The 23,312-nt window shown below is 33.8% G+C and overlaps 1 protein-coding gene across 2 annotated transcripts in view; it reads left to right on the plus strand.

Moving 5' to 3' along the window:
• The window catches only part of MERTK (MER proto-oncogene, tyrosine kinase), a 115,035-nt gene that overhangs the window by 60,013 nt on the left and 31,710 nt on the right, over window positions 1–23,312 (plus strand). For both annotated transcript variants that reach the window (XM_074287687.1, XM_074287686.1), the window contains exons 7-8: window positions 6,107–6,290; window positions 10,664–10,815. In XM_074287687.1, coding sequence (XP_074143788.1) covers window positions 6,107–6,290; window positions 10,664–10,815 — 336 coding nt within the window. The remainder of the gene's footprint in view (window positions 1–6,106; window positions 6,291–10,663; window positions 10,816–23,312) is intronic.

The raw sequence follows: 23,312 nt of genomic DNA on the forward strand, positions 1-23,312 counted from the left end.
TATCTAACCAAGCTCTAAGCAGAGCATTCTGGGCTCCTATTGGTCTGGTCAGCCACAGTCAGATACACCATGATATCATTTTGGTCCTTTTCAAGAACAAAGGACAACAATCATGTATGTATATGTTAATGTGGGATTTGTATATCTCTCTATTTATATTTATGGAATATTTTGGGAAAGAACTTGAATCCTAACAAGAGGATATAGAAAGATTTTCCATAAAGGTGACATAAGATATTAACATTCTAAAAGATAAAAGGGAAGGACAATCTAGATTTGGAAGACAACACATGCAAATCATGGAGCTGGGAATTGGAATACAAAGTTTTAGTGATAACTTTTGGCTAAAATATTGAGTGCATGAAAGAGAGTGATATGAAATAATTCTGGAAAAGTAGGCTGTAGTTCTTTTACTTGGTGAAATATCTTTTCCTAACTGTCAGAGTACTTAGTTTTTAAACCTAATAAATACTGTTAAATGGTAGGAATTTGCATTGTACAGACTTCTAGCACTATTTATGCTTTAATAAAATATCATCATACTTACTAAACATGAATTTGGGAAAAGTTCACTTCCTCATTTTATAAATAAATAAGTTTCTTCTTTAAAAAAAAAAAACTCAACAGCATGCCAAATAATAAGAATCTAAGTCTCTTTTATAACAAGGTTTAGTATTTTTTAGAAATGAAGGACTAGGTTCCTAATCCTTATTATTCTAATCTGACTAGGGTGACTGAATAATTGGGTATGGGGTAAAAAGAAATAAAGTGCACTTAAAAAATTAAAATTCTATTGTGGGGGAGATAATTTGCAAAGTGGGAACTTTATGGGAAGCTGTGTTGTACTAGAAGCCTGACATTAGAAATTAGGAACATTTGGGTGGAAATTCTGCCTCTGATAGTAGCTTGTGTGATAAACTTGCAAGTTATTTAACTCTTCTGAATCTGTTTTCTCATCTATTAAATATATTCATGCATTTAATACCTATTTCACATGTTGTCCAGAATCCTCCCTTTGCCCAAAAATGTATGTCTAAAAAAGCAGCTCAGGAAATGAGGGTGGGAGGTGGCGGGACAAAGAAGTTTCCTTTGATTTAGATTTTGATGCTTGGTCACCAGGAAGTAGGTACAGCCTTTAAAGCCCTAAAACAAAATGTAATTCCTGGCAAGTGCCAGGAATCCCCACGGGACAAGTGCACGTGATTTCTGGTGCCTCCTTCCAGTGGCTTTTCATTATGAACTTATGAAGTTTTGGCAGCTTTGTATAATCTGATGTGAACATGAGTCATAGGGTGAAACCCAAAGCTCGTAAACACCACCAGCCACGAGAGGTGATTTTACTCTTTCCCCTCCTGAAAGGCTCAATTCTGAGTGTTTTTCCCCTATTAATACATAGGTCATTTGGAATTCTAAACATGTGTATTCACAGCTGCTTGCCCTGGATTTAGATATTCTAAAGTAAGAATAATGATATTTTATACTGTATACATACAATGATATGATTAAGAGGAATAAGCTACGTGACTTTAAAATCCCCCTGGATTATTATGGTGTATTATTACCAAGTAAAAGCTGGACAATTGGACATACTGCAGAGTGGATACCAGTAAGAACCTTTGACAGCTGAGAGCTCATAAGGACTTTAGTAGCAAATTTAGATGTGATCTCCAGTGAAATACTTTGTTCAGGGAAAAGTCATAATTAGGGCAAGGTGATTGGAACTTTGCCTCAGGGTATAGAAATTAGAGTGCATTGCCAGCAATCACAGTCTTTCAACAGCAAAGAAACACAGTATAACATAATTGTTTTCTGGCATGAATTAAGAAAGTAGGAAGACAATATGGGGCACACTGTCTCCCCTTCCTTATCTTGCTCCCTTTCATGTGATGGCCTTCCTAGAAACATGTTTCTGACTCTTTACAATAAGGTCCTTACGAGAGATCCTACTTTGTACAACCTATTCCTGGCGTGTAAATTCCTAGCTGTAGCTGTGATTTAGGGGGCTACTCTGGGAAAGAACAGAGATGTAGAAGGAAGAAATGGTATAGAGAAAGGAATACTGGATTTTCAGTCAAGGACCTGGATTCAGAACCTGATTAATAATAACTCACATTTATATAGCACTTACTTTGGGCCAGGCACTGTGCCAAGGACCTTACAATCATCTCATTTGATCTCCACAACCACCCAAGGAGCCAGCTGCTATTATTGCCCTCATTTTATGGATGAGGAGACCAAGACAAACAAAGTGTGACTTGCTCAGGGTCACATCAATAGTAAGTTTCTGTGGCTAGATCTGAACTCATTTTTCCTGATTCTGAGCCCAGCAGCCAATCCACTGCAGACTTGCCTGACCACTTGTGGTTATTATTTGCTACCTATACAACATTGGTCAAGGCACTTATTTTTCTGGGTCTCAGTTTTCTTTGAAATGAGAGGATTGGACTAGATGATTTTTAATCATATGTTATTCTAGAAGACCTTCCATGTCTGCAAGATATTTCAGCAATCCAGTACTTTTTTTTTTAAATAAGGCAATCAGAGCTAAGTGACTTGCCCAGAATCTCACAACAATCTATCCGAGCCCAGATTTGAACTCCTGATTCTGGGCTGCTGTCTTCTTGACTGACTGAGGTGCTCTATTCACTGCACTACCTAGATAGATCTAGATGTACCTACATGACTTTGTCACAGGTCTATAAGTTTGGGAAATATTAAGTAAATAACATTGAAAATACGTAGAAAAGGAATAACTTACTTCAATAATCAGGCAAGCATTTATTAAACTCTGATTGCGTGTCAGGCATTGTTCTAGGTGCTGAAGAGTTCGATGCAAAAACAAGACAGTCTCTGTTCTTAAAGATCTTAGAGTTTATGTGAGGTAAACATGGGAAACTGATTATAACATAAGCACAGGTAAGAAAATTAAAAAGATATATGAAGTAAAAGCAAAGTAACTGGAGAGGGCACTAACAACTGGGGGAATCAGAAAAGGTCTCTGCCTGGAGATGGTCATTGAACTGAGCTTTGAAAGGAGCTGAGTATTCCTAGACATGAATATGAGGAAGAAGAGCAATATGAGGGCTCGACAGAGACATATTAACAAGAAGTGGGATGGTTGGTTTCATGGGTACATTGAATACATGAGGAAGATTAATGTATAATCAGCCTGGGAAGATAATTTGGGGACAAATTATAAAGTCTTTTAAAGAATGCCAAATAGATGAGTTTGTATTTTATCCTAGAAGTCAGTAGAACATCACTGAATCATCTTTATTAAGTATTGTTTAGATCAAGTTGTAGAGAAGTTTCTCAAAGACATGATCAGATTATTTTAGGTCACTACACTACCTGGGTCATTTGGAAATCTGGAGGGAGAATTTAGTATTCATGTCCAGTTTTTGGTGTTGGGTTCTGGGATTATTGAAATTACTCTTTAGTGGATTAAATTTTTTGCTATTTGTTTTTTAAAATAGTTTTAATTCTTTTTACATTGCAGTAATTTTCTGGCACAATTTCCTCCACTTTTATTGAACCAACCTTTGTAACACAGAAAAAGAGGCAAATTTAACCAATACATTATTGTGTCTGACTACTTTAGCAACACTTCTCATACCTAATCTCTCTCCCTTGCTGAGAGATGGAACGTATGCTTCTTCTCTTTTCCTGGACCAACAATAGTCATAGGATCACAGAAGAATGGCTTTAGCACTCTAAGGTCCATAGAGGCAATTGAGGAAAATAACATACAGAGAGAAGAGATGACTTGTGGATTCTATAGTTAATATCTAGGGTAGGATTTGAATCCTCATGTTCCTAGCTCCAAGTCCTGCACTCTACTACATTATAGTTAATCTGAATTTAGTGATTTTTTATTATTTTCTTTTTTAATTAACATTTTCATTTTATTATAAACTTAACAGACATTAAATAAAATAGAAATTTCAGTATATATACTCTATATATATATATATATATATATATATATGAAGAGCATTGTCATGAACCTCAATATTTACATTACATGACACTTGCTTTTGCTTTTAACTATATAATAAATTCAGCATGTTACATTCAAAACTATCGTCTTTTTTTGTTTGTCTGTTATGTTTTGTTTTATTTTTCTGGCCTCTCAAGTTCACTTTGGTATATATTTTTAAAAGGTGTACTTCGATAATCCCCTTTTCTTTATTTCTTTTTGCTATCCTATCCCTGACTTCCCTTATCTTCCAAGACTCTTTTGCACCCACAATGGAAAATAAAAATAAAAACAAAGCCCTTGTAACATATGAATAGACAAGAAAAGGTTCCTGTATTGGCTTTTTCTAAAAATGTATCTTTGATTAGGCATCTTCTCTCTCAATAGGTAGGTAACATCATCATCCATCCTCTGGACTCCTAATTGGTCATTGCAATGATAAAAAATTTTTTTAAGTTTTTTCAAAACATTTTCCTTATTATGTTATTAATTTACAAGTTAGGAGGAAGTTATGTGGCTCAGTGAAGAGAGTGCTGGGCGTAGAGTCAAGATGATTTGAATTCAATTCTAGTCTCAGACATTTACTTTCTTTTTGACTTTGGGTAGCTCATTTAGTTTCTGCTTGCTTTAATCAACTGGAAAAAGAAAATGGTAATCCACTCCCTTTTCTTTGCCAAAAACAAAACAAAACAAAACAAAACAAAAAACCCAAACCAAGATCCACAGATAATATAGTCCGACACAACTTAATAATCAAATAGCTGCAACATAAAATTTATTTTCCTGATTGTATTTAGTTCATTCTGCATCACTTTCCCTAGGTGTTCCCATTTTCCTTCAAAACTATCCATTCTATCATTTTTGATACAATGTCCCATTATATTTATATAATTTCATAATTTCTTTAGCTAATTTCTAATAAGAGAACAAGCTCTTTTCCTCTTTAATTCATCTCTTTAGTGTATAGTTTTAGTAGGAGTATTGCTGAGTCAAATGTTTAAATATTTCTTATTAATTTTACATACATGGTTAATTATATATTATAAATAACATATTAGCATTCTTATTTATTTAAATGTATGTATAAAACCTCCCTATCCCTCTTTGACTTCAGTTCTATCTAGGTGTCTTTTAGCTGTCCCAACCTAAAAAAAAATCCATGGAAATGAAATCTTAGAAAGGGCACCAGTGTGACAGTTAAAATGATTGGGCTCAACCATTTTCTAAGTAGGTGACCTTGAACATATTGTTTGTTCTTTCTTCACCTCAGTTTCCTCATCTGTAAAGCAAAGCCGATAATCCATTTCCTATCTTCCTTAGAGAATACCTTCTGCCAATACAGATTTTCAACTGCTTTATGAATTACATAAAGTGACCTGTCCAGTCAGACAGCAAGTATGCATCAAAGGAAGGACTTGAACACAATCTTTCTCCACACTCTGTCGTGCTGCCTCTTGTTCAGCAACATATTCTTCTCCTCTCACTTTTTTTGCTCTCATTCATTCTTTTACTAGTTTAATATCCCTCTTGTTTAATAAGTAATAGCTTTCTTGCATGTAATGGGACTATATTACTTACATATGGAATATACTCTCTTAAGTACCCATAGCTCTGGGAGTTCCCTCTTTCTCAGCAAATTTCACCCCATCAATTCCTGTCCAAATTGTGCAAAGTTTTGCTCCTGTTCTTTAAAAACTTCCATAGAGGAATGTTGTGCAAAATAGATAAAAAAGCAATGACCAACTCCAGAGCCGTGTTCCATTGAATGTGAGGGTCATATCTGTCAACATAGTAAAATAATGAGAGCATGAATGAGAAGAGGAGGGGAAATATCCTACTCATTTTTCCATGCGTCACAACTGTCATTTCAGCTGCCTTCCTTTCCTTGTAATCTATCACTGTCAGAGCACATAGAAAGCATTTCCCTTCTAGGTATCAGACAAATTCAGCCAGGGTGAATGACTCATGTTTATAGAGGTAACATGTGTTCTTTAAAGGAAAACACGTCCCTCATTTCAGAGGAGAGGAAGGGAAATATGTGGCAACTCTATTAACATAGATCATCAAAGATAAAATTTCAGATAACTTGCTAATTAATGTTAATCCAAATTTTTGTTTTTGTTTTAGGTCAAGGAAGCCAGTCCATTGACTAATGCATCAGTCATGATCTTCAATACATCTGCATCACCTCATCTATATCAAATTCAGCAGCTGCAAGCTTTGACTAATTATAGCATTGGTGTTTCCTGCATGAATGAAGTAGGCTGGTCCCAAGTGAGCTCTTGGATTCTGGGCAGTACAACTGAAGGAGGTAATCAATAATAGATATACAGACAGTTATACAGAATAGCATTAATAATTTAATTTGAAAGTAAATCTTTGTTTTAGTCTTTACTTTTGAAGGTGTGGAGATGGTATGGAGGATACTATATTTACTAGGGATTTAGGGTTTGGGGTTTTTTGCACAATTGGTGAGTTGCAAATTTTGTACAAAAATTTCATTATTACTGTACCATAGGTTAGGCATGCACTTTTGATTTTATTTTCTGTGAATAGGAATGGATTTATGCTAACTCTGCCACATTAACTCATTTCAATCCCATTATCAACAGTAATATGCATTTTAAAAAAACATCTAGTTGGGAAGAGAGTGTATAATGTGTGGTCACAGAACCTTTTTTTTTTTCTCTTGGTCTGTTTATATGATATCATCAGTGTGGAAAATTCCCCGTATTGAAAGAAACTTCCCAGTTATACTGATGAGCAATCAGTCTATTTCTTAGGGTTGCTTGCAGATCTGATGAGCTTAGCATTTCTCCAGAATAAGGGAACAGCTTTGTCTCTGAAAGAGCATACAGTTTTCCTCAGCTCCTTGCTAATAGTGGCTTTGAGTAAAAAGAGCTCAATACTCCTTCATTAGTGTAAAAGAAGTGCCAAGGATTAGAAGAGACCCAGCTAGCCGAGAATCAGCTTCATGTCCTACAGACTGTTTTTTAAAATGACCAAGGACATTGAGGTCTAAAATCCAATTTGTGATTTGCCCTGGGAACATAGGTTTCCTTATTCATGGGCCTCTCTGGTAGGTTTCTGAAAATTTGTGCCCATTCTTCTTCATAGACACTAGATGTATTAATGGGAGAGTGTGACCCAGTGTTTTGATTTTTATCCTTTTTATCTCCTATTCAGTAACTGGGATAATAAAATATTTATGCTTTAAATAACCTAGGTGTTATGATTATCTATGGTGTTATGATATCAGTAAAAATAATTTGTATTCAAGAGGTACTTGTATTAGTCCAAGGAAGCTTTAAGCTACCTTAAGGATCAATATGTACTTTCATGATTGTTACATACACAGCATAGACTCTTTACAAATGTTTGCTGAATTGACTGAATCATGGAAAAGTCTTATAAGATTTTGTTTTGAGTTCTATGGCAGATTATTGGGCAAAACATCCAAGCATGAGCTTTTAAAAACAGTTATGTTTTGGAAACGACTGTAGGAAAGTGATCACAAATACACAAAATAATAACTAAATGGGTAGCCAAATGGGGATGTCAGAAATCTAGTCACACAATGTAATCAGGTGATACTGTCATTATCCATGTCTTCTTTTCAAAGAGGGGGTATATATGTATTTGAAATTCTTTTCAAAAAGTTGCCATGACTCCTAATCTGAACTGTGGATCACTTTCTTGATGTCACTGATCTCTGAAATCCATCTCTACCTCAGTTTGGGGCATGAATGTATAGAATTGGAAGGTGGCTATATGGAATTACTTTAGTTAGAATGTAAGTATCTAGGTGTGAAATGAGATATGAAGTAAGGTCAGAAAGCTAGACAGCCAATTTATGCCAAGATAAAGAGTTTGAATTTTATTCCAGGAACAGTAGGGAGCCATTGAAAGTTTTATAGTAGAGGATTGGAAATAAGAGTTGGAACTTGAAGGGTCTTTGGGGGAGTGTCAAGTCTAAATCCTGAATTTCACATATGGGGAAACTGAAGTTTGTACCAAAAATCACATATCAAATGGTTTATTTTGTTGATGGGAAGAGGAATTGATCTGTTATTATTGATGCATGGAATCCTTAGTTCATCACCAAATGGCTGCTCATCTATAATCTATAATTCCCAAAAGCTGCCAAGAAACCAAGATGTTAAATGACTGGCCTGTGGTCACTCAGCAAATATGTGTCAGACGCACAGGTCTTTCTGGTTCCAAGGCCAGTCCCTATTCACTATACCGTGCTGTCTTGCACAGAGCAAGTTTTTCCAACTCATTCTCTTACTCTCCCTATATATGAATGTAAGAACATATAGTCCTCATTTCCACTATAGAAATGCATTAGATTAGAATCTTCACTTCATATATCAAAAAATCTTCATATATAATTGTAATGGTTGATAACCATTAATTTTTTCCTACAAGATTCCTGAGATTTTCCCAAGATTAATTAGTGCGTTAAAAAGTTTCAACCAAAAATGTTATCTTTGCGTAAAGGTTTTGCTGGCATGAGGTTCTTACAGGTGCTCAATGTTTGAGTAGATATGAGGGAACCCTTTAGACACTTAAGAATCTCTGTAGACAATGTGTTAGAAAAAGAATATTTGTAATTTAAAAATAAAAGTAAAATTATTTATAAACCAAGAGCACTAAATAATATAACAACTATGAGCTAAATGAACTAAAGAGACTATTGGAAGATTGATAGAATTATAATAATTCAATATTTTGATGTTTATGATAACATCAAAAGGGATACTCTATCCACTTGTAAATATTGTACCCATTCCATACCTGACAATCCTATGATACTCTTGGAAGACTATCTCAGGTCTGTCCATCGTGCAGGAGCTTCCAGATCTCTTGCAAAATACCCATGCTCTTTGTTTTCCATTCACTCCTGTTTTATGACCATTTTTTTTCCCCTCAATGATTACAATTTCTAATGACAATTTGTACATCTGTTCCTGAATATTTCTTTATTGGTTACATGATAAAACTTGCTTAACTCCAGCAAGCATTTTCAATTCAGAGAGAAGACTTAGAAGAATAGATCTGAAATAGAAGAGAATAGAGCTATTAAATTTAGAGTCAGTATGGAATAGTGATACAGTGCTTCTCTGGTTAGTCAGAAAAGCTAAGTTCAAGTTTTCTTCTACAACATGTGTTCTTAACATGGGTCTGTAAAGTTGTTTTTATCAAAAAAAATAATAATAATTGTACTTTTAAAATTGTAGTTGGAGTTAAGTGACTTGCCCAGGATCACACAGTTAGTAAGTGCCTGGGATCCTATTTGAACTCAGATTCTCATGACTCCAAGACCAGTGCTCTATTCACTGTGACACTTAGCCCCACTTAACTGAATTTCAACATAACTGCTTTCTTTCGTAATACTGTGTATTTTATTTTGTGTCTTAGATACTTTATTCTGAGAAAGATCCTTAGGCTTCACTAGGCTCATTATGTAAACATTGACTTCCTGTTCTAGTCAAACATGTTCTTGATCATTTCTTTTCTTCTATTTCTGATACTCTGATCATCATTGGTAAAATATGCCACAGTTTGCTTATTTCCATTCTGCATATTAATTTAGTTCTCGTTTCAACAATTGCCTTGTGAAAAACCTTTTAATTAGAAATAAAGCAAAATTTAAAACTTTGGGCTAATTTAGTGAAGATCCATTTAAAAATAATTTTAAATAATTAAATAACAGCTAATCAAAATAATTAATATTAAAATCAATAATTAAATGAAATAATGATTAGTTAAATAATAATTTTTATTTTTATTTTTATTTTTTTTGCTGAGGTAATTGGGGTCAAGTGACCTGCTCAGGGTCACACAGCTAGGAAGTGTCAAGTGTCTGAGATCAGGATTTGAACTCAGGTCCTCCTAACTAAAGGGCTAATTTTTAATTTTTAAATAAAATACATGGTATTGCTTTTTGTTATTTTAATCCATATATCTTTTTTCTTTTATCTTGTAATGGATTCACTTAATAGTATGTTTTTCAATTACATATAAAAATAGTTTTCACCATTCATTTTTGTAAGATTTTCCATCACTAGTCTTTTGGAGCCATTCAGCTCACTCAGGGTTCTATTCTGGATATTCTCTTCATGGAATGAATTAAACTCAGTTATCTCTATTATCTCACAAGAGTTATATCTCTTCAAAGTTTTTCTGGTTGACAATAATTTTACTCAGTTCTTCAGAAAAGAAGTTTTCTTAGTCCTTTTGGATATCAAGCAAGTCTTCCTCCAGACATGATAGTTAAATTGTCTCTCTTCTAAGGCATATTTCCTCACAACAGTACAGTAATTCTGTGGTAGTTATTTAAGCTATATTTTACAAGTAAGTGTTGTTCCCCTTAACAGGATGAAAGATCAGAGACTGACACTTTTTTCTTTTTATGGTAAAGTGAAATTAACTCTGGAGGAGGAGAGCTTCCCTTCAGGTTTTGTGTCTGAGACTTACTATTTGCATTGACTTCTCTGAGCCTTTGTTAAATGAGGGAGTTATACTAATTGTCCTCTGAGCCCTCTTGATTTGTGACTGAGGATTTAGCATAATGTTTGCACATGGTAGGTGCTTAATAAATACCTGTTGATTGGCTGTCAGTGAACAAGTTTCTTTTTAATAATTTATTTTTTGTTTCTTTCTTTCTTTCTTTTACAGCTCCATCAGCATCACCTCTGAATGTTACTGTATTTCTGAATAAATCCAGTAATAATTTAGAAGTAAGATGGAAAAAACCTCCACTTAAGCGCCAAGATGGTGAACTCATGGGCTATATGGTATCATACACGTGGCAAGGTGTGGAGTCATCTGTAAGTCTCAATTAGAAAAATAAACTCCAATGGGCTCTTTTGACTTGCTCTTTTAGTTTCCTCATGATGGCTGCAGTTAAGCAGTTTCTTGATCACTTTCTGTCTATAAATAGCCTTGGGTTGTTCTCCTCAATCTCTCTTACTCTCAGCAAACATTAAGTGCCTATTTTATGAAGGGGAGTGACATAAAATAAAGCTGGAGAATAGATGGGAGTCACATTATATAGACCTATAAATGCAAGGATTCAGTAGTTTATCCTAGGGGCAATAAAAACCTCTGAGGCTTTTTGATTGGAGTGATAATATTAGAATTTAACATGATCTAATGTGTTTTAGGAATATCAATTTGTCTGTGTATATTATGGATGGGAGAGAGGAGGAGTCTGAAAAAAGGAAAACTGATTAAGAATCTACTACAATTACCCAGTTAAGAGTCATATAAAGAATGAATAAGCTTTCTACAGTTGCATTCTAAAAAATATGTAGACAATTATTGCTGCTTACATTTGGGGGATGCTTTTAACTTTTATGCACTATAATTTAAAAATAAATTGGGAAGGAGGTAATTGGGGTTAAGCGACTTACCCAGGGTCACACATTTTATAGAGGAGTTACATGACTTGTCAAGGGTCACATGAGTGGTTGGATTTGAACTCATGTCTTCCTGACTCTAGTAGTCTATCCATTGTACCATCTAGCTGCCCCCACAGTAATTATTAACATTTTATTTTACTCAAACATATGTAAATCTCTTTGTAAACTTTAAAATATATACATTTTATGGACACAAATATATGGCAACATTCTCAAACTTAGAGAACAACGTCATGGAAGGTTATGAACTTGTTCCAACTCCACTACAAAACTTCCTGTGGTATGATACAGATAAAATACTGAGTTGAAACCTGTAAGATACAGATAATATTACCTTGATTCCTTGACTTTCAAGGTTCTTGTGAGGCTCAAAAGAGATAATGTATATAATGTGCTTTTAATCTTAAAAGTGTTATATAAACACAGATTATCATAGACAGTTAGTGCAATGAATAGAGCACTAGATTTGCAGGCAGGAACAACTGAGTTCAAATCCTGCTTGTTATATATATTAGCTAGGTGACCCTTGACAAGTCATATAACTCCTCTATAAAATGGGGATAATAGCAAAACCTCCATCCCATAGTTGTGAGAATAAAATGAGATAATATTTGTAAGATACTTAGCAAACCTTAAAGTGATATATAGATGTTAGTTATTAACATAATTATAAATTAACATTATTACCTGTGGAATGAGAATAATATTAACTTGTCTACCTTATTCTGTAAGGTACTTTTGGCTAAGGTACTATGGTGAGCTTATAAGAAAGAGAAAATTAGTTATTCGGCATGTATCTGGAACTATTATCTCAGTTATACTTTTAGGGAGGTAAGTCTCTTTATCCTCCTGTTTGGCAATGGTATGGACTATTTTAATCCCTAATAGGACCTTGGGTTTTTCTGACAGCAGGCAATATGTGGCAAGGCTTCAAATTTATGCATTAATGCTGTGAACTTAAGACTTGGACCCGACCACCAAAATAGCAATCCTTCATAAAAAGATAGGTGGCAAATTTTTTTAATAATAGTATTTTATTTTCAAAATATATGCAAAGATAGTTTTCAACATTCACTCTTGTAAAACCTTGTGTTCCAAATTTTTTCTCTCTCCCTTCTCCTCACCCTCTCCCCTAAGACATGTTGTTAAACATGTGCAATTCTTCTATACATATTTCTGTATTTATCATGCTGTACAAAAAAAATCAGATCAAAAAGGAAAAAATGAGAAAGAAAATAAAAAGCAATAGGTGACAAATTATTGTGCAAAATCTATCCCAGATGTTCACATGGACTTATTTGTACTTAACCTGTGATAGAGTTCTGAGTGTATATTGGTCTAATCAGCAACAGTAAAACATACTGTAACTTGATCCTATTATAGTGATGTCATTGTGGCCCTCTTTGAAAATGCAGGATAATGACCAACTATTTTCACATTATTTATTTACTATTATTATTTATTATTAGCACATTTATGCTTATTCAATTTAATTATGTTATCTCCAAAATATCTTTCAGTACAGAGAGCAAAACATTTGAAGATATTTGGTTATATTAAATGATTCATATTTTTCCCTAAAACACAAGAATACATTTTCATTTCCCCTTTTCAACTCCACAATAGCTCAGACACAATGAAATTGAGAAAACAATTCTACTGCCTTGTGACTTTTACACTTTGAGCCATTGTGTAATGTCTGAAATTTGTGACTGTTTCCCAAGTCTTATAAACTGCCTTGAGTTGTCTTTATAGTCTTACTGGGATACATAAATAGTCTGGCCTTCTACTGATGGTGATGACTTGATAGACTGTTGATATTGCCCATGAAATGCATATATACTGTGAAAAAATTATAAATAAATAAAATTTAAAAAAAATTAAAAAGGAAAAAATAAAAAATAAAATAAAATATTGCCCATGAAACTTTTTCACAGACTATAAAAAGAAAATATATCAGAAAGTTTGGGAAAGGGGATATCTGTGAAAATTGAAGCAACATAGCTTATGTTTTTCCTTTAAAAGAAATTTAATTGATTTTTTATTTATATATCTTAAATTTTCCCCAGTATTTATCTCCATATTCTTATAAATTTGACACAGTTCTTTGTATATTATAGAAATGAGACCTTTTTCAAAAATATTTTCCCCAACTTTGTACTTGTATCTTATTTCTGTTAGTTTTGTTTGTGCAAAACCTTTTTAATTTAATGTTATCAAAGCTGTCCAACATGACTAAGATCACATCTCTTGCAAAGAACAAAATAGTTCCATTACCTATACATTATTGTATCCCATTGCCCTCAAAGAGCAAATAGTAAAAAAGAAAAAAAAATAAACTCTGTCCTAAATCATTCTATTAAGTAGGTTATGAATTGTGTTTTTCTCAGAAGATGAGTCACTTCTGAGGAATAATTTAAGATCTTTATCAATTTCAATAATCAGGGATCAAGTGCTTACTCCAATCTAGGTATACAAAGGCCTAGAGAACATAGTCTCTGCCTGGGAATAATTTGTATTCTATCACATTGGTCACTGGCTGCCATTTTTGAGTTTCTCTGAGTTTCTAATAAGCTTACTCCTCTTACCTCCCACAGTTTCTGATTAGAAGTGGGCTGGGAAACCTGATAACTAAACTCATTAGACATGTATGTAAATATGGGTCTGAGTGAGAGGTCAAGAGAAAAATGCATAGCATTCCTACAGAGTTTTTTGGCGGCTATTCCAAAGGCCACTCTAACTCTCTCCCTAGTTTCAGCTTAAAGACTTCAATCTTTATAATAAGTGAAGTCTTACATGCCATGGTAAAATATGGTAACTTTATTTTGCAGAATATGGTAAGCACCATAAGGATCAAATGATCCTTTTTTGAAAACGAATGAACTTTCCATGGAGTTGATATTAAAAAGAAAATATTTTAATTGACAGCTGGAAATATGGCAGTGGTGGTGTGTGTTTTCCACTATTTGTTATAAGTCAACTACTTGAAAACTTGACTATTATCACAGTGCACATTTTCTTGGCTTTTACATTTGGACAGTACAAATTTCTATGTTACAATAAGACAGAATGCAGGTTTCTGGAATTACTTTTGGCAAAATTCTGAAATAAATTATTTCCTGAAATAATAAAATTTGGAGATACTAGAAACCACAAAGACAATCTAATCCAGATGCTTTATTTTATAGATTCTAATTGATAGATATGAGGAATTTATTATTTTAATAGTATTTTATTTTTCCAAATACATGCAAAGATGTATTACATTTGCAAAAGCTTGTGGTCCAAATTTTTCTCTCTTTCTCCTCCTATTCCTCCCCTCAAAACAGTAAGCAATCTGATATAGATCAAACATATGCAAATAGAAACATTTTTTTCTTCTTTTTTTTTTTATTCATTTTTCCAAATTATCCCCTCCCTCCCTCCACTCCCTCCCCCCCCCCCATGGCAGGTAATCCCATACATTTTACATGTGTTACAATATAACCTAGATACAATATATGTGTGTAAATACCATTTTCTTGTTGCACATTAAGTATTAGCTTCCGAAGGTATAAGTAACCTGGGTAGATAGACAGTAGTGCTAACAATTTACATTCACTTCCCAGTGTTCCTTCTCTGGGTGTAGTTATTTCTGTCCATCATTGATCAACTGGAAGTGAGTTGGATCTTCTTTATGTTGAAGATTTCCACTTCCATCAGAATATATCTTTATACAGCATTGAAGTGTACAGCGATCTTCTGGTTCTGCTCATTTCACTCAGCAACAGTTGATTTAAGTCAAATAGAAACATTTCTATATTTCTAAACATATTTTCATATTTGTCATGCTATGCAAAAAAACAGCTCAAAAGGAAAATCATGATAGGAAAAAAAAAACACTAGCAAACAAACAATAAACTCCCAAAAAGGTGAAAATACTATGCTTTAATTCACATTCAATCTCCATAGTTCTCGCTCTAGATGCGAATAACACTTTCCAAAACAAATATATTTGATTTGCCTTGAATCACTAAAGGAGTGTTTATTTTACCTATTTTCTAAGTATACCAGTTATCAATCCTGACAGTTATCTAACCATTCCTTCACTTGGTTGTCAGGGAACATCTGGTTCAACGTATATCACAACCTATTTTGTTTGAGGAAAGTGGGGTTTATGTTATTCTGAGGATTATCTGATTATTAATAGAAGTGTTTGTTTAATTGTCATCTTGCTGATGTTTTCCCATGATAATGCATTCAGATTTTGAATATAGTATCAATTATATGCTTATTAATTGCTACATAAAGCCAATAGTTGTTTGCTCTTAATTCTGTGCTGTAGGGACAGAGAATGAGAATAAAAACTGATATACACAAAGGAGCCCATTAATTTAATATTATTTAAAATTTTTTTATTAATGCCTTTTGTTTTTAAAATCATGTTCAAATCAAAAATTATCATAGTATCTTTGGAATTGAACCTTACTTTATAACAACGAAAAAAACTTAAGCAAAATACCCAATATGATGATTGCTGATGCCCTAGAAATTCCCCTTCTTTCTTCCACGAGAGGGAGATAGCCTTCATTATTTGTTCACTAGAGTCATTATTGATTGTACAATTATTCTGCATTGGGCTTCATTTTAATGCTCTTTTCATTAATATTGTTACAATCATTGTATGTATTGACTTCATAGATATTATTTTGATCCCATTTAATCATTCTCTCTCAGTTCATACAAATATTCCTGTTTCTCTGAATTCCTCATAGTAAAATGAAATTCTGTGACATTCACAAATGGATTAATTTTCTTTAAATTATGAACATCCACTTTCCTTCCAGAATTTGCTATCACAAAAAGTGCTGCTATAAATATTTTAGTTCCTTCTTCCTGCCTTCAAATGTACCCAAGTCTTTCCCATTTTTAAAGGAATTTTCATTAAATTCTAGGATCCAGGCCAGTGTTCTATCCACTAAGCCACCTACCTGTGTCTTTCATGACACTATTCTTGGTTTTCCTTTTGTCCGACTGCTTTTTCCATCTCCTTTGCTGAATGATTATTCACATCATGTTCTTTAACTATTGGTGCTCCCCAAGACTGTGCCATGGGAACCTCTTTTCTTTTCCCTTGATACTTTTCTCTCTTGGTAACCTCATCTAGTCCCATGAACTTAACTATTCAGATGACCCACATATTTATATATCTATTCCAGTCTCTCCTCTGAGGCCATTCATTTTTATTATGAGTTTAATTTAGTCTTTCAGTAAAACAAATCTGGAGTAGACTAAGTAGACTTCTTTTCCTTTTCTGCTTATAATTAAATAGAAATGTTAACAGATTAAGAAATTTGGAAACAGAAAGTGAGTTAAAGATAAAGGAATCTGAGTGTTCCATTATTTGGGTTATTTTTCTATGAGTAATAATATTAATAACACAGTAGCACTTCAGTAGCACTTTAAGGTTTGTAAAACACTTTACAATTATCTCATTTTATCTATATTACATTCCTGGGATGTTAGTGTTATTATCCCCATTTCATAAATGGATAAATTGAGGCAGATATAGGCTAAGTGGATTGTATATGGTTAGAGAACTAGATAGTATTTGGAACTGGATTTGAATTCAGGCCTTCCTGACCTTTCTTCTCCAATGTTCTATCCATTATACCCTTAAGCTGCTTATATCAATATCAGAATATATGAACTACAATTTGAAAAATCTCACAAGCACGCACGCGCACACAAACACACACACACACACACACACACACAAACACACACCTCTGCAACTTTCTACTAGATGCAGTACTTTTTTCTAAATTTTTGGCACTTTATTTCTAATTAAGGTGATTCCTATTAAATAGTAGAAATTCATATTGTATGGATTTTCTTAGATTATTCTCTAGCTTCCTTTAAGGTGTAGTTCATTGCCATTTTCAAGATTTCCACAGAATCCTTCCTTAATTTCCTTAATTCTTAGTGTTCTTTTCGTCTTCAGATGAATTCATCAAATCTCTTCACCTTTCTGATCTTCCTCATTTGTAAAATGAGGAGGTTGGACTAGATCTCTAAGATTCTGCGTAGCCCTGAAATCTACCTGCAAGGGCATTGTTGGCATTTCTTGTAAAATAATGGAGGTTATGAGAGGAGACTCATTTCATGCCTTTGTATTTTGTTGGCAGTGTTTAGTATCCTGGCAATTGAAGAATCAAATGTTCTTTCTAGAACTAGGGCAGATAATGTTTAATCAACTCCAATTGTATAAAAGGGACCCAGATTTTCCAATAGAAAGTCATTTTATGAAAAGGAAACCAACTAGTAATAAAAATTTCAATTTTTTATAGATATTTCCTTGGCCTGGTTAAAAGCTTCTTTTGAAAGAATGGGAGTGGAGCAGGTCTTGAGAATTAGAAAACAATGTTTGGAAAGGAATGATTCAAGCATCATAAGCTTCATCAACTAGAGGTCTTTGTGTTAAATGCTATTAAAACTCTGTTGCACATTCTTAATGACCCTTGCCTTTTGTTCAGAATGTCCCATTTTGCTCACTGCTCCAGTTGCCTGTGACCTCTTGGGCCTTTTGCCTCCTTAGAGATGCAGGCTTAGCCCAATGAAAAGATTGTTTGTATTGCACTAACTGTATACACTGCATATCATAACAGTCTTGTGATGACAGAAGGGTTTAGTGGATCATTATGTGCTAGACAGAATTTACTATGACATGACTGATCTCAAATTTTCAGAATGTGCAAAGTGGGAGGGATGAAAATTCTAATTGTTTTGTTGGGAAGAGATCATACTTCCCTTGTTTATCATTCAGTTCAAAAAGCATTTTTTTTGTTTTGGGGATTTTAAATGGGGGTAACATTTTTGATATCTTCTACTTTTAGATAATAATTTTATTTATTTTAAATAATGATTTTAATATAAAGAATTTTAAAAGGAAAAGAAAAAAAGCAGAAGAAAAATGACTAATATAATCAATTGAATCTTACAGCATTTGCAATATCTTCTAACTATAATTACCCTCCTTTGCACAGAAAATAGATTTTTTTCTCTTCTCTTCTCAAAGGTCAACCTTTTTGGTTATTATAATTTTGCAGCATTATGAAAGTTTGAGTGAGCCATATAGTGAGTACATGACATACAATGAGAATGAAAAGGTAGGTTGGGTTCAGATTGTAAAAGGCTTTAAATGCCAATAATAGTTTATATCTGATCCTAGAGGTAATAGGGAGTTGTTGGGGTTTGAAAATGGGAATGAAGTGATCAGATTGTTGTTTTAGGAAAATCTCTTTGGTAGCTACAAAGAATAGATGAGAATATAGGGTAGAGATTTGAGACAGGAAGAACATTTATGAAGATATTGCAATAGTCTAGGTAAGAGATGATAGGATGTTGAACTTTGGTGGTTGCTATATGAACAGAGAAAGTAGGACAGTTGCTTGAAATGTGAATACAGAAACAAGAAGATCTGTTAACAAATTGGCTATGTAGAGTGAGTATAAGTAGTCAAGGATGATGTACTTGATAGTAATAGTGAAATTTGGAAGAGGAATGGGTTTGGGGATAAAGATAATTAGTCCTGTTTTGTAGATATTTAATTTTATATGCCCAAGGAAGTATAGAAGAAACAAAGGATTCTACAAGGTAGGCATAAGGAGAGAATGTATTCTATATATGGAGAAGCCCTGTGAATTTTTGGTTTACATGGTTTTAAAATAATTTTTTACTAATATTAGTATCTTGAATACCTAGTAATGGAGTACACATATAGAAATAATTTTTACTCATATATTCTGATTTGGGTGATAAGAAAGGTTCTCCCAAATTCCTTGACACTGCCAAATTATTTAACATCAGAAATTTATCTGATTTTGTTAGGAAGTTACATTAAAGAAAAGGTATTACCGTATGTTTTGTCATGGGACCTGGGACCCATGACTACAGAACCTTTTCATCTGACTTGCAGGTGAAACCCTCCATATACATTGTCTCTCCTGTTAAAATGTCAGTTCTTAGAGAGCAAAAACTTCACCAGACTTTTCTGATCTGAGCTGTTAGTGCAATGCTTTGAGCACAGTAAGCACTTGAAAAATGCTTTATTCATTCTTTCACTCATTTATTCATTCATTTATTCATTCATACATCAAATAATCTTGAAAATTAAGAGACTGATCCTTGGCTGTAGTATGTAGTTATGTCAAAAATAAATATGAATCCTGTGTCCTGCTCCTATTATGCAGTTTAGAGTGGTGGTACAGTAGAGTTCTAGCTTTGCCATCAGGGGACTTAGGTGCAAATCCTGTCCCTGTTACTACTTCTGTGACTTGGGAAACAATTGAACTTCTTTAGGCCTCATTTTTTTTTGTCTATAAAATGAAGAGGTGGGACTTGATGTCCTTATGGTGTCTTCCGGCTCTAGATTTATGATCCTATGACTAAGGGACACCTGCTGATTAGTGTACCAATCTCATTAGTAGATAATCTAAAAGAAAATGACAGCTAAACATTCTTTCTGCATATACCCAAAACTCATTTCCTGTTCCAAATTTCCCTACTTCAGTCCTATCATCCTTGATTCTTTATTTTCACTCTCTATATATCCAATCTTTGGCTAAATCTTGTTACTTTCTCCATGTTTCATGCATCTGTCCTCTTTTTTCCATGCATATAGTAATATATAAAAGTTGTATATTTATATGTAATGCATGTGTGTATGCAAATATTACACATACATATATACACATGTGTATGTTTTACACATATGTACATGTGTATATATGTGTGTTTCTCTCTCTCTCTGAATTTATTATGCAATACTTTTTTTATAATTCTTAGCTTCCAAGTAAGAGTTCAAAGTTGAGAATTAAGGGAAAAAAGTTACACCCAAAGATAAGTTCTAGCTGTAAAGTCAATGATCCAATGATCTTTGACCAGTTGCCTTCAAATTAAAACAAGGAAAATATCTAAAAATCAAAAAATCCTAAATAATTTCCATTCCTATCCAATGCAGAAAGAGCACTGCACCTGGAAGGACACGTTCTAGCTTTGCCATTGGCCGGCAGCCAACATGAGCAAAACATTCACTTTTCAGAACTTTAGACTCTTTTCTGTAAAGTGGATCCAACACTTGTACTGTCTGTCTCACAGAGTTTATATCAAGAGCCCAAAAGATCTCAGATAAGGATCTGCCCCTTCTAATATAAATTTCCATTTAAAAATGACAAAGTTGTCAGATTCAAAAGGCTATTCGCTTTACCACTCAAAGATGAATACAAGATGCAAATAGATAAGTATATATATGATAATTTGAGGAAGGGGCAAAACAGAACCAACAACAGCAACAAATTGCATTCTATAAAACAGAATTCTAGTTTGAACAGTAGAGAACAAGCACTGAATTTATAGACGGGAGATCTGAGTTTGAATCCTGGATCTGCCACTTAACTCCCTGAAGAGTAAAGAGTTTGAATGCTCTCAAGTCCTTTTCAGCTCTAAATCAGTCCTCCTGTGAGAACATGGATATTCCTTTGACGTCGGGAAATGGATCAAAACATTGGGTGGTGACTTGGTTGTTCCAAAGGTGAGCTTATGTCATATTATTGCCACTTATAGTAAGTAGTGAAAGAGTCTCTCTCCCAGAGATTCTCAATGCTCACATAAGTAATGTCAGCTGGGAAATTGTACATGGTAGAGGGATATTAAGCTGTTTTATCTCTTGAGAAATTGAGAATATTTTGTCTTGTCTCTTCCTTGTTATGTTCCATTCAACCGCATAACATGGTTGTTTGTTTGTTTTTCTGGTGATTTAGATTAGAAAAGGTTTGTGACAATTTACAAACAAGTTATTGTTCAGTCATGTTCAACTCTTCGTACCCCTATTTGGGATTTTCTTGGCAATTGTACTGGAGTCTTTTGCCATTTCCTTCTCCAGCTCATTTTACAGATGAGGAAACTAGTGATGTGGGCAGTGTCACACAACTAGGAAGTATCTGAGACCAGATTTGAGCTTAGGAAAATGAGAATTCCTGACTCCTGACTGGTGCTGTATCCACCGTGTCACTTAGCTGTCCTACAAATACATATGTAAACATGTATAAACTGTTATAAAACAAGACAAACAAAATGTAAATAATAAAAACACATTAATAAATAAATATTCCAGAAACTTCGAGTGTTAAATAGTTGAATGTTGAGTTTGTCTGCAGGGAAAGTAAAAAGTAAAATGTTACATAATCCCTAGAACCCAATAAAAGATTGTCCTGTTCATTTGAGGTGACAGATTTTCCTGGGATTGAATTAAATGAGGAATCTATTATGTGGATTCCTGAATATGTCATGTTGACTAATATACTATTGTGGAATAATGATCAAATAACTTAATTCCTATATCCTCGATTTCAACTAGATGCCTTTAAGGTCCCTTTCTGCTCTATATTTAGATTTAGCAGTAGTTTCACAAAGGTTCAAATGGTAATATAGTAGGCCCTTAATAAATGCCTATTGACTGAATGACCTAAAGGGATAGGGAGTAGAGATGTCATTTCATTGACATTTGTTTGTGTTCTCTTATGTCCAACTATTCGTAACTCCATGGATATGTATATGTCCATGAGATTTTCATGAAAAAGATACCAAACTGGTTTCCCATTTCCTTCTTCAGTGGCAAATAGAAGCTACATGATTTGCCTAAAGTTATTTAGCTAGAAAATTTCTGAGACTGGATTTCAATTCAAATGCTCCTGACTCCAAGCCCAGCACTCTATCCATTGTACTACCTAGTTGCCTCTTGGCTTAGAGAACTCACAAATAAGGAAATTCTTCCAGCTAAGGCACGTCCACAGCTTTAGAGTCTTAGAAAGTTACTTAGAGTACCAAGAAATTGTGACTAACTAGGATCACACAGTCAGTCTGTTTAGGGACAAGACTTGGACCCAGATGGGCTCAGTTATGAGGTCAGTTGGCTTTATCCACTATTCTTCTACCAGCATTTTAAAGCAGTAATATTTAATCCTGTTGCTTGCTATCTTGGGGAGGGGAGAGATAAAGGAGGGAGAAAGAAAAAAATTAAAACTAAAAATCTTAGAAAAATGAATGTTGAAGACAATTTTATATGCAATTATAAAAGTAAAATACCCTCAGAAGTAGAGGTAGGTAGGGTATATATTCTGATCCTCCTCTTAAGTCTAGTTTTCTTTCCCCAATACAGTATTAAGTATAGAACATTAAAAATAGATGCAGGTATTAGTAGTGTAATTGCCTCATTTCTAAAAAGTTGTACATAAGTCTGTGATTTCTTTTTTTGGTAAATGGCATTTTTAAAGTGCTAAAGGGAGACTTTGTCAAAAGAAATTTTCTGGTGAATATTGCCATTTCTACCATAAAGTGCTGAAATATGTACCATTTGCCATTCTTAGCACCACACTGCAAAGCCATTATTAGGGTTCCATCCTTGTTGATATAATGGAGAATGGGACTATTTTCCAAAATGCTTTGCAAACCCTTCAAAGGTACTAGCACAGTTGAGTAACCCTCGGCTTCCTTGCAAGGTAGTAAAGTTCTGTTTTACAGATTAGGGTTATGAGACTGAAATGGAAAAATAACTTGCCTAGGTTTTCAAAGTGAATGATATCAGAGGAGTTGAGGTAACCTTTATTTTCCTCTTTATTCCAACCCACTCTTTAATCAATGTATTATTGCATCAAAAAAATTTAACTTGAATTTCTATTAGGATTTTGTCAAATGAGAGACAATGGTGTCAAATTCAAATGGGAAGGACAGCCACTAATCCATACATATGGCCCTAAAAGCCATAGTTTTAAACTATAATGCTATCTCTGGTTTGTTGTATTTTTATTTACTTCCTTAAATATTTCACAATTACAATTTGATCTGGTTCTTGCTGCACTTAGAAG

The sequence above is a fragment of the Sminthopsis crassicaudata genome, chromosome 2, assembly GCF_048593235.1.
Source record: "Sminthopsis crassicaudata isolate SCR6 chromosome 2, ASM4859323v1, whole genome shotgun sequence".
Classification (NCBI taxonomy): Eukaryota; Metazoa; Chordata; class Mammalia; order Dasyuromorphia; family Dasyuridae; genus Sminthopsis; species Sminthopsis crassicaudata.